General features: G+C 33.5%; 1 protein-coding gene across 1 annotated transcript in view; it reads right to left on the bottom strand.

The window, feature by feature from the left end:
• The window catches only part of SPMIP7 (sperm microtubule inner protein 7), an 80484-nt gene that overhangs the window by 58851 nt on the left and 8489 nt on the right, over positions 1–13144 (bottom strand). Inside the window, exon 2 of the mRNA XM_074288857.1 lies at positions 5203–5297. Within this exon, the coding sequence (XP_074144958.1) occupies positions 5203–5297 (95 nt within the window). The remainder of the gene's footprint in view (positions 1–5202; positions 5298–13144) is intronic.

Raw genomic sequence — 13144 nt, 5'->3', positions numbered from 1 at the left:
ACCATGGTGGTGTAAGATGGAGTGAATGTCTCTGAGTTGGAGGGCTTGTGCTTCAGCCTATAGCCACCACAAAGGTGGATGATGGAATGAATGTGTCTCTGAGTCCCACTCTGGCTGAGTTTGTCCCAGTTTATATGCTCTATTACAGTTAAATCCATTCAGCATACTGAGTACAAGCAATCATTATATCACTAGGGAACCATTATTTGTTTTAATATTAAATCAATCATACTGAACTAGAGAACTATTAATCACCATGATAACCTAGATAACCATTGTCTTATCAATTCCACTTAGCACCTTGTAAGAATCCTTGTTTCAAGTTCAGAGTTCTGGCCCATAATACATTGTTATGTTCTGCTCTTTCAGAATTTTTATATTTTATTGATGTAAATATTTAGAGATTTATATTTTCCTCTGATTACTAGGTTTTTTTTTCTAATATGTTGTTTTGATATGTTGTTTTATTATTATTCTCTTTAATAAAATCATTTATTGTGTCTATGATTTGTTCTTTAACTCATTTATTTTTTAAGATTACACTATTTATCCTCCAATTAATTTTTAAAGTGTTTTTATGTTACTTGTTAAATATAAATTTTATTACATTATGATCTGGAAAATAATGTATTTAATATTTCTGCTCTTCTGCATTTAAGTATACAGATTTGATGGGTAATAAATTGTTTATTTTTTGTAAGGGTATCATGTTCTACTGAGAAAAATAGTGTATTCATTTCTATTCCTATTCAGTTCTCTTCAGAGTTCTCTATCATATATCTAGCTTATCTCAGATTCTAATCGTCTCTATGATTTCTTTCTTAGTGATTTTTTGGTCAAAGTTATCTGATTCTGAAAGAGGAAGGTTGAGGTTCCTCACAAAAATACTTTTATTATTTCTATTTGTAATTTATTTAGATTTTCTTTTAAAAATTTAAATAATATAGCATTTGATGCATATGGGATTATTATTGGTATATCTTCATTATTTATGGTACTTTTTTATCATAATATAGCTTTCCTATGTATCTCTTTTAATTAAATTTATTTTAGCTTTAACTTTGTTTAAAGTCATAATGGGTGCTCCTTTTTCTTTTGCACCAGCTAAAGCAAAATAAATTCTACTCTAGCACTTTAGTTTTACTCTATGTGTGTCTCATTTTTATAAATGTTTCTTGTAAACAACATATTGCCATGTTGTTGGTTTTTAGTCCATTCTGCTACCTATTACCATTTTATGGATGAGTTCATCACATTCAAAGTTATAATTTATTCATATTCAAAATTTTAATTTACTAGTATATTTTCTTTTATCCTATTCCTTGTCACTATTTATCCTTTCTTCCTCTTTTTACTCTATCCTTCTTCAAACCTGTAACTGGCCTCTAATTACTAGATCCTTAATCCATACCCCTTCTAAGAAATCCTCTCTTATCTTTTCCCTTTATCTTCCTTAATCTATCCATCTTTCTAAAAAAAAATCTCTTTCTTATTCTATACCCATTGCTTTCCTATTTATTTGTAAGTTAAGAAAAATTTTATATCCTTCTTTATAGAATTTTATATCCTACATAGGGAATGTATGTCCCTCTTTAAGCCAGTTTAACTCAGTTATTAGAAAGTTCTAATACTACCCATGTAAGACATAAACTTGTTCACCTCATTAAACCTTTTATAATTTGTCTTTTATATTTATCCTCTTATGTTTCTCTTGAATCGAATAGGTAAAATTTTCCATTCAGTTCTGATCATTTCTTCACAGGCACCTGAAAGTCCTTTAGTTCATTAAATATTCATTTTTTTTTTTTCATTCAGGATTATACACAACTTTGCTGAGTAAATTATTTTAGACTGCAAGCTCAGTTCTTTTACTTATAGGAATATAATGTTCTATGCTTTGTGGTTTTTTAATGTAGAAGCTGATAAATATTGTGTTATCTTGACTATAGCTCCATAGTATTTACATCCCCTCCACCCCCACCCCCAGGAGCTTGTAGTATTGTCTCCTTGATCTGGGAGTTTTGAAATTTAACTATGATGTTCCTGTGAGTTTTCATCTTAGGATCTCCCTCAAATAGCAATAAGTGGATTTTTTCCCATTTCTATTTTATTCTCTCATTCTAAAACTTCAAGACAATTATTCTTAATAATTTCAAGTGTCTAGATGCTTTTAAAAAAATCATAACTTTCAGGTAGTCCAACAATTCTTATATTGTCTTTCCTCAATCTTTTCTCCAAGTCACTTGTTTTCTGATGAGATGTTTCACATTTTCTTCTATTTTAAATTTTTTTCAAGTTGTTTTCTTGATGTCTTATGAAGCTATTAGCTTTCCCTTAAACCAATTATATTTTTTAAGGAATTACTTTCTTCTGTAAGTTTTTGGATCTCTTTTTCTAATGGTTGACTTTCTTTTCATAATTTTCTTGAGTTTCTTGAATTATGCTAAATTTAACTCCCTAGTTCTTTCTCAACCTCTTTTATTTGATTTTTAAAGTCCCTTTTAAGCTCTTCTAAAAATGCTTTTTGGGCTTGTGACTTTTTTGCTTTTATCTTTGAACTAGAAGTAGCTGTCTTAACTTCCCTGTGTTCTTCTGAGTTGGACCCCAGATCTTCTCCATCACTAGAGTATCCTGGATTCTTTTTCCTTAACTTATTCATATTTTTAGCAGCTTATTTGTTGTCTGTTAACTTTGTGTTAGAGACAGGCTCTAGTCCCAAGGCATGAAGGATAATTAATATCTCAGGTTTCAGGTTTTTTTGTGCTGTCATTACCTGGATTGTATATAAATGATTATTAGGATTTATTATGCTCAAACCAGTGGACAAACAAGTTACTTTTATATCTCAAAGGAGAAGAGAAAACATTGAACCATTGTGCATACTGAAATTTAGAATAGATCCATCTTATTATAAAAAATTTCTTTGTTAATTGTAGTCAGTGTCTTTTTAAAAAGAGGGCTATGTTCAAATTCTTACACTGGGAAATTTTCCCTGCAAATTACTGTCTTCTCAATGCCTCTATGAAACTAAGGCTATAGCTGTCCCAGACTTAAAACTATATTACAAAGCAATTTGGTACTGGCAAACAAATAGGGTAGTTGAACTTGAATTACTTAGTAATCTAGTGTTTGATAAACCCAAAGACTCAAGCTTTTTTGGATAAGAAATCACTATTTCACAAAAATTGCTGTGAAAATTAGAAAACAGTATGGCAGAAACTAGGCATTGACCCACACCTAACACCCTATACCAAGATCAGTTAGAAATGTATTCAGGATTTAGACACAAAGCATGCTACCATAAACAAATTAAGAAAACAAAGGATAGTTAACCTCTCAGATTTGTGAAGAAGGAAGGAATTTATGGCCAAAGAAGACCTAGAGAACATTATGAAATTCCAAATGGATAATTTTGATTATATTGAATTTAAAAGTTTTTGTACAAATAAAATTAATGCAGACAAGATTAGAAGGAAAGCAGAAAACTGGGGGGAAATTTTACATCCAAGGTTTCTGATAAAGGCCTTATTTCTAAAATATACAGAGAATTGACTCAGATTCATAAGAATACAAGCCTTTCTCCAATTCATAAATGGTCAAAAGATATAAACAATTTTCAGATGAAGAAATTAAAATCATTTTTGATTTCATGAAAAAAAATGCTCAAAATCACTATTAATCAGAAAAATGCAAAACTAAGATAACTCTCAGTCAGATATCATTATTGGCTAAGATGACAAGAAAAGATAATGATGAATGTTGGAGGGAATGTGGGAAAACTGAGACACTAATATATTGTTGGTGGAGTTGTGAACTGATCCAATAATTCTGGATAGCTCAGAATTATACCCAAAGGACTATCAAATTGTTCATACCCTTTGATCCATCAGTGTCTCAACTGGGTCTGTATCCAAAAGAGATATTAAAAAAGGGAAAAGGATTTACATGTTCAAAAGTCTATGTAGCAGCCCTTTTTGTAGTGACAAGGAACTGGAAACCAAATGGATACTCATTACTTGGAGAATGGTTGAATAAGTTATGGTATATGAATGTTATGAAATATTATTGTTCTATAAGAAATGATCATCAAGATGGTTTCAGAAAGGCCTGGGGAAACTTACCTGAACTGATGGTGAGTGAAGTGAGTAGAACCAAGAGAACATTGTATACAGCAACAACATTATATGATGATCAATTCTGATAGACATGGCTCTTTTCAATAGTGAGGTGATTCAGGCCAATTCCCATAGACATGATAGAGAGAGACATTTGCATCCAGAGAGAGGAATATGGGAATTTAATGTGAATTACAGCATAATATTTTCTCCTTTTTTGTTGTTTGCTTGCATTTTGATTTCTTTCTCATTCTTTCCTTTTTTATATGATTTTTCTTCTGCAACATGATAAATGTAGAAATATGTATAGAAGAACTGCATATGTTTAATACATATTGGATTATTTGCCATGTAGAGGAAAGGGTGGCAGAAAGGCAGGGAGAAAAATTTGGAACACAAGGTTATGCAAGGGTGAAAGTTGAAAATTATCTTTGCATATATTTTGAAAATAAAAGGCTATTATTAAAAAAGAAAGAAAGAAAGAAAGAAACTAAGGCTATCAGTTACCACAAATTGCTAATATGCTTCAGAGAAGGAAATTTTGTAAGTCAGAAGTTCTCCATCCTGGCAAAACCCCAGGATAAGATCACTCTTCCCCCCCCCCCCCCCAAAGAAAGGTTCTTCCATAAAATCCTGTATTTAGGATGTTTATACTCTATTCTTCATTTTGCCCCAACTTGCTGTCATTTTAGGGTAAACTATCTAAAATTAAAATATTTTCTTCTACAAATACTGTGGCATCTATCTATGTATTTCCTTTGATTATGAATGAATTCATATGGCTAAAAAATTAACAAAGATAGTTTTGTTCACATGATGCTGACACTCAAGCCCACAGAATATAAGACAATCTATAGAACAAATGGAATGTCTTACCTTACATTTTGAATCATCCAATGAAACCTGTATGTGCTTAAATTGTCTTGCATTTTAGATATATAAGGAATAACTCTCACTTAGTATTTTCTTTGAGTCGAATGAATGAGTTCCAATGGTTAATAAATTAACACAAATTACACTTTTTTGGATATATATTGTTGACACCCAAGCCCACAGAATACTAGACAATCAATAGAACAAATCTTACCTTATATTTTGAATCAATAAATGAAAACCTGGCTGTGCTAAAACTGCCTTTTATTTTAGTTAAATCAGGAATAACCTTCTTTGAGCTTGTCCAACCTAAAAAAGAAAAAATGTTGGTTTTTGAGCTAAGAAGCTAAGAAACTAGCAAGGACATTTTCTTTCTCACTAACCAAAGACTTTTCTGTTCAAAAAAATGATGAATATAAAGTGAGCTAATTTTTCAGTGACTGATATTATTTGCCTAAAATCATAAACAAAATAGAAACTAAGTCTGAACAAGTCAAATATATGTGGGAAATTAGTTTCATTAGTTTATATTGCTTGTTATTGTTTATTAAGAGAAATGTGTGATTTTTTTAAAAAAAGATTATGTTGAGTGCTATGGTTATTGTATTCTAGCAACTAAGATTAACTTAGTATCATTTTTGAAAGAGAAGGCAAAGGTGAGAACAAAAGAACTTTTTCCAGAAGTGACTATATTTTGACAGTACTAGAAAATGACTATAGAGATAATTTCCTGGACACTGAAGATCTATTAATTTGTTTAGAGACCTAAGATACAGGACAGTAAGGAAAACATTTTAGTGACTATCAACAAGCACTATATTGTGTTATGCCACAGTTCTCTTATATTGTCCTGATCAGTTTTCCTAAATTATCCTGACTCAGTTTCCCTAAATTGTCCTGCCTCAGTTTATCATTGTTCTGCTCAATCCTGCAAAACTATCCCTCTCTCTTAATCAGAATATTTGATAAGAATAAAAGATTTTATATTTTAGAATATCAGAATGCTTCTCCCCACCCCAAGGTATTAGAATATCAGATACTGTCTTATCAAGATATCTCTCCCTATGTCCGGTGTCTCACCCCACCTTGTCGGAGTCCTGTTCCTGCTCTCAGCACTCTGGCTCTGCTCCTGCCTTGCTCTACCCCCTGTGTCTGAGCCACATGTATACATATGTCATTGAGAACTCACATAGTTTGGTGGATTCTTGGAGATGATAGCCTCATTCAGCCCTGGGACCAAACCATGGATCTATTTGGTTCCAGGAAATCTCTCCCTTTCCAAAAAAAAAATTAAATAAATAAATACTCTCTAATCACTATCTTGTCTCAGTTTCTCCAGCATTACAATTGTTCTTCCTGTATGAAAATGTTCTTTCCCTGACCCTGACTTGAAATAGGTTCAGTGTTAGGATTTCAGACTAAAATCTTTATTTTTAGCTTTTACCCTCATCTTAGGTTTCCTCCTTACATTAAATACTAGATCTTCAATTTGACAAAGAAAGAAAAAAATATATGCCCGAAACAATAAATAATCAATATAATCCCCCTTTCCTCTTCTGTGAGCTTCTAACTTGCAATTCTCTAAACCTATCAATATGCTGGAATTGAGATCCCCACCTCTAAGACACAGTTGTGCCTCAGTTCTTTTAAAGTTCTGACCTAGTTTCCCTAATTGTCCTATTCTGTTACTCTGCCTCAGGTTATAACTATTCCCTTTTAATGTTAGGATAAAGGTTTTATATCTTAGACCTTAGGCTATACTTATTCACTCTTAATGTTTGATGGGATAAAGGTCTTTATCTATTTTAGACATCATTAGAATATCAGGAGCCTCTCCTGTACCTCTCATTAAGTCATCCTAGGTGCCTCCTCCCATTAGGTCAGCCCCATCCAGGTACCTTCCCCATTATGTCATTGTTCTTGTTACCCTATAAAGAATCTTGTGTATCTGACATTGGTGCTGGATTCTTTGAGTCTCGTTCAGCCCTGGGACCAACCATGAATCCATTGCTCCCAGTAAATCTCTCCATTTAATAAATTCTGTATTGAATACTCTCTAGTCTCTATCTTGCTCAGTTTTTCAGGCATTAACAATAAAAGTCCCAAAGTAAGTCCCTAAAATTACAATTTCATTGAAATATAAATCATTATTGTAAAAATTATATTTTAGTTTCTTTTTTAGTAAGAACACAAAACACAAGGGGGAAAAACACTTGTTGAAATAGTTAAAATTTCTCTTCTATAGCAAATTCAAGAGTATTAATTCAATTGATTCACTGGTCCTTAATGGATAAAGAAAATATGGTATTATCTAGATATGCAGCCAACCAATAACCTAAACAACTGGAATAAATTTCACAAAAATTTGATTTTATAAGAAAACTAATTCTATTTCTCACCTAGAAGAGTTGTTAGAACTACTGAAATCTGATTCTGGTCTCAAGTTAGAACATAAGAACTCAGTAAAAATAACAATAACAACAACAACAAAAATAATATACATAGATGGACAGAATTAGAAATATTGGAACTCCTATACTCAAAATTCCCTTGTCTAGAACACACAGGACAACTAAGTCCTTAAGCAGTTAAGTAAAGTTCCACAAAATCACACAGCTAATTACATAGTGAAGCTAGTATCCAAACCCAAGTCAGGAAATAAGGGGACAGGATGGGATGGGGATGGTGATGAAGTGAGGAAATCTTGTTCCTTCACTGTGCTGCACACAAGGTCTTGATAACTCAGATCTACCTTCCCAACCCCTCAGATTCCTCTCCCCTCCAATCCCAAGGCTGGAGTATGAATTGCCTCCCAAAGCCCATATTTATAGAGGGCAGAAATTAGGCTTCAATTTGAATGAGATGAGGTGAGATCTTTCAAGACAGTTGTGAAGGGTTCATCTACTTCAGAGTTTGAGTAGGCCTGAAGGACTTTGAGCATTGATTCAAGGGCATAATCGGGTCCCCTTCTTGCTATCTTCCCATGACACAATCTTCTCCCTATTTCAGCCAAATATGAGCAACTATGTACTTATTGGTCAAGTTTAATTTTGTGGGTAGATCTCTCGTTTAGAATGTAAGACTCTTAGCCAGTGAGGATGAGGGTCAGTGGTGGGAGGGGGTGTTTTGCGTTAGGGATTAAAGATACTGCCGTGCCCACAGGAGGCGGCTTCCTCTCTTTGTCTGCTCGAAGTGGGACGCCATTCTCTCAAGAATGTACAATAAACTTTGCTTTTCTCTAGAGATCTCTCCAGCTTTTTCATTAAATGGTGACCCCTCACCATTTCTGTACCACACAAATTTACTCCACTTTTCATCTGCAACTGTTTGGATTTTATGTCCGAACTGGTCCCAAACTCTGGTACCTCCCCCAACTCTTACTTTCTTGCTTACTTTTGTGTATTGCCTTCCCCTATTGACTATAAACTCCTTGAATGATTTATTTATTTTTTCCTTATTTGTATCTCCTTCCTTAGCACAGTTCTTGGCACAGAAAAAGTACTTAATACAAGTTTATTGAGTTGAATTTAAACCCTATTCACTGAAGCTGAAACCTAGCAAAATTACCAGTAGAAAATGGAGTGAGCTGAATTGCATCTTTTTCTCCATAAAGGAAGGTTTGGAGAAGAATTTAGTACTCCACCTTTTAGCTCTCAGGCCTGAGGAGAGAAGAAAGTGAGAGGCTTGAGTTATCTGCATTATGATGAGATTAGAAGTAATCTGTTTATCCTGGGAGGGGCATTTTGTTATAAGAAGTTGAAATCAAACCAGAGTTGCAGGTGCCAATATGAGTTCAAATATCCAGGCAGGAAGGAGAAAAGCATGCTTAGGAAATGGCAAGTATTTAGACCATAGAAATAAATTAAAAGTAGCAGTAGTAGATAAGGCTGGAAAAGTAGATTTCTGCCAAAACAGAAACTGACTGAATGAAAAACATCTATAACAACCTTTATTTTTTTGTTTGTTTTATAAAGCTTTTTATTTTCAAAACATATGCAGGATAATTTGACATTGGGCTTTGTGTTTCTGATTTTCTCCTTCTCTTCACCCTCTCCCCTAGATGGCAAGTGATTCAATATATATTAAACATGTTAAAATATACATTAAATCCAATATGTATAAATGTTTATACAATTCCCTTGCTCACAAGAGAAATCAGATCCAAAAAAGAAAGTAAATGAATAAGAAAACAAAATGCAAGTGAACAATAACAAAAAGAGTGAAAATGCTATGTTGTGATCCACACTCAGTTCCCACAGTTCTCTCTGGAGGTAGATGGCTTTCTTCATCACAAGATCATTGGAACTGGCATCAATCATCTCTGTTGGAAAGGGTCAGGTTAATCAGAACTGATAGTTGTATTATAATGCTGGAGAAACTGAGGCAAGATAGAGATTAGAGACTGTTTAATAATTTATTTAAAAGGGAGAGATTTACTGGGTCCAAGTGGATCCATGGTTTGGTCCCAAGGCTGAATAAGAATCCAGTAGTGAAAGTCGAATACAAGATTACTTTATAGGGTAACAAGAACAATGACATTATGGGGGAGGTACCTGGATGGGGCTGACCTAATGGGGGGAAGCACCTTGGATGACAGGATGGAGGAAGGTACAGGAGAGGCTCCATATATTCTAACGAAGTCTAAAATGGATAAAGACCTTTATCCCATCAAACATTGAGGGGGAATGACTATAGCCTGAAGTCTAAGATATAAGAACTTTATTCAATCAAACATCCTAATGATTAAGAGGGAATGGTTATAGCCTGAGGCAGAGTAACTGAAGTAGGACAATTAGGGAAACTGGGTCAGGACATTAAAAGGGAACTGTGGCACTATATTATAATATTAATATTGTCTTGTACAATAATCTCCTGGTTCTGCTCATTTCACTTAGCATCAGGCCTCTCTAAAATCATCCTGCTTGTCATTTCTTACAGAACAATAATATTTCATTACATTCATATATCATATCTTATTCAGCCATTCTCCAATTGATGGGCATCGACTCAATTTCCAGTTTCTTGCCATTACAAAAAGGGCTGCCACAAACATTTTTGCACATGTGGGTCCCTTTCCTTCCTTTAAAATCTCTTTAGGATATAGGCCCAATAGAAACATTGCTGGGTCAAAGGATATGCACAGTTTGATAACTTTTTGAGCATAGTTCCAAACTGCTCTCCAGAATAGTTGGATCTGTTCACAGTTACACAACAATGTATTAGTGTCCCAATTTTCCACATCCCCTCCAACATTCATCCTGTCTTTTCCTGTCATCTTAGCCAATCTGAGAAGTATGCAGGGGTATTTCAGAGTTGTCTTAATTTGCATTTCTCTGATTAATAGTGATTTAGATATGTGCCAGGTATTGTGACAAGCACTGCTTTTTACAAATATTAAAAAAAAAAAAAGTCTCTTACCTCAAGGAACTAATATTTTAAATAGTAATCAACATAGTGGTTACAGAAGATGTTTTGGACTGGGTAAGAGACATTATATGGAGACACAATATAGTTGATTAATAAGGAAGAGATGAAAAAGGAATATGGGAAGAATACATATGAAGGACTTGTCAGGAAAATGACTAGAGAAAAGAATGGTCTTGAGCCTTGGGGAAGCAATCTATAACCTATGTGAGTTAAAATATGTGAGCACTTATCAAATTGGAGAATATGGCTTCAGAGTTTGAAGTCCTTAAATTCCAAGGCAGTTTAGAGGACATAGTTTCTGGAAGTCTGATTGTGATTGAAGAGAATACAGAATCTGAATTTCAATTTTGTTTAAAAGTAGTAAGAGGCTAGTGATAGATCTTGAACAATCAAAGACACATTCAAAGTTTTGATAGTATCTTGGGTTTCCAGCCAAATCTATAGCACATTTCTAATTGGTAGAATGATTGTTTATGTGAAGTCTCTTGCCTCAGTGAGGAGCAGAGCTGATTTGAGAGCTAGGGACAGGAAAGATATCCTTCATTTTTCTTTGAGAAAAGACACATGGTTCTAGCTTCTGTCCAGAACTAACTCCACACACATGGAGAGAGGTGGTGAGACTTTGAAAGTATAGACATGTAGGAGAAGCTAATTCCTCAATATAGCCCTGATTTCGAGTTTGCTCCCAAAGAGATTTTGTCTTTCAGTTGAGATTTCAAAAAAAAAAAAAAAAAAAAAAAAAAAAAGTACAAGTGACACACTTTTAAATTTAAACAGCATTACCAACATTTCTTCTATTACATTCCTATGCCTAGACAATCAATAGAATAATAAATAACCCCCCCCATTTTTGGAGGTATAAATATTCGCTTCATAAATTTAATAAGTGAATTTCCCAAGTAGGTTAAAGCAGGCTTCAACTCAAGAGGCAAATAAAGATTAGACAGTAAGTGGTAAGTGTTAGCAAGAAGCAAAAAAGCAATTCAGTGTAAAAAAAGGGGGTTTTGTGGGGTTGTAGGATTAATGGATAGAAGAGGGTAGAGGTGGACATTGGAGAGCTGCCATTATATTCTCTATTTAAAGAAGGGACCCCAGAGCTTTCATCTCATTATTTCCAATCCAGCTCCAGATTTTTCATACTCCCCTGACAGATACTCTTCCCCTATTATCCTCTTATCAGTTTCTTTTTATATGTTGGTCCAATAACCAAAAGTTCATTAAGTCATTATGAATAATGTCTTGGATAAAGAAAAGTAAAAATTAATCCCAGCCTTCCAGGAACTCATAATCTAATGGGAGAAGACTATGTCACCTATCTGTTCAATAAACTCCAATCTCTTTAAGGATCTCTAGCATAAAACATAAACTTTTATTTGGCATCTCAAAGTCTCTATAACTTCATCCTTTACTATCTTTCAGGGTTTTTTTGTTTGTTTGTTTGTTTTTGTTTTTTTTTTTAATGTAACACACCCCTCCATGCATTCTATGGGCCATCTATGCTGACTTACTTGAATTTCCTCACACATTAACATGCTTTCTTTCTCCATATTCTTATCCTGCTTGTTTTTGATGTTGGGAATTCTTGTCTTCCTCACCTTTAACTCTTAGAATTTCTGTATTTCTTAAAGAATTACCAATGGGTACCACGTTTTTCAGGAGGCCTTCCCTTCTATGGCTACTTTTTATCTATTTTGTATTTATTTTGCATGTAACAATTTATATATATGTTTTATCTCAAATGGAATGTAAGTGACTTGAAGCCATGGAATGTTTCTTTTTCTTTTTATCCTCAGCATTTAGACAAAGTTCCTAGCATAGAATAAGTACTTTATAAAGGCTTCATTGTTCCTTCCTTTTTTATTATCTTTAACTCTTCATGAACCCATTTGGGATTTTCTTGACAAAGATATTGGAGTGGTTTGCCATTTCCTTCTCCAGCTTATGTTACAATTGAGGAAACAGAGGCAAACAGGGTTAAGTGACTTGCCCAGATCACACAGCAAGTAAGTATCTGAGGCCAGATTTAATTCAGGAAGATGAGTCTTCCTGACTTTAGACCTAACACTCTGTCTAAGACCATCTAACTGCCTCCACAAACGCTTATTGATTGATTACTTCTTATATTATACTAAACTGTGTTGTATTTTCTTTCATTTTTTGTCATTTTGCAAGTTTATGTCTTAGAGCTGCAATTAAATAGTAAGCTTCCTCAATGGTGGACTATGTCTTTGTATCTTCCATTGAGTCCACTATAGGGTCAAAAATGTAGTATGTATATTGTATTTCAATTTGACAGTCCTCCTCCCTCACTCCCTAACAACTTGGGTCAAACATTTATTCCAGAATAATAGCAATGATGGTATTTTACGAATATTTTTCCAATTATCTGTGATATCAAAGGAAAATCAAGTAACTTTTCCAAATCTCAGTTTTCACTGGCAGTCATTATTAATGTAAATGAGTTCTTATAAGTCAACAATTATTTATTGTCTACTTATATTCTATGTGTGAATGATTTGACTTATAAATATTCTCAAATGAGATAGTGGAATTAGATATGATACCTTAAAATTTTAAAATTTGGAATCTCCCAATTATATTAAATATATCTTATTTTTGTGTATTTTTTCTTTCCTAATTAGATATGTTTGCTTATAAGATTAAAAAAAAATCTTTCAAATCTTGGAGTTATATAGTAAGTCCACTGGTTAGTGTTCTTTGTCTCTCAA

This window comes from Sminthopsis crassicaudata, chromosome 1 (genome assembly GCF_048593235.1).
Source record: "Sminthopsis crassicaudata isolate SCR6 chromosome 1, ASM4859323v1, whole genome shotgun sequence".
In the NCBI taxonomy this organism is placed as follows: Eukaryota; Metazoa; Chordata; class Mammalia; order Dasyuromorphia; family Dasyuridae; genus Sminthopsis; species Sminthopsis crassicaudata.
Note: the sequence above shows the minus strand (reverse complement) of the source record. Positions and strands in the feature narration are given on the sequence as shown.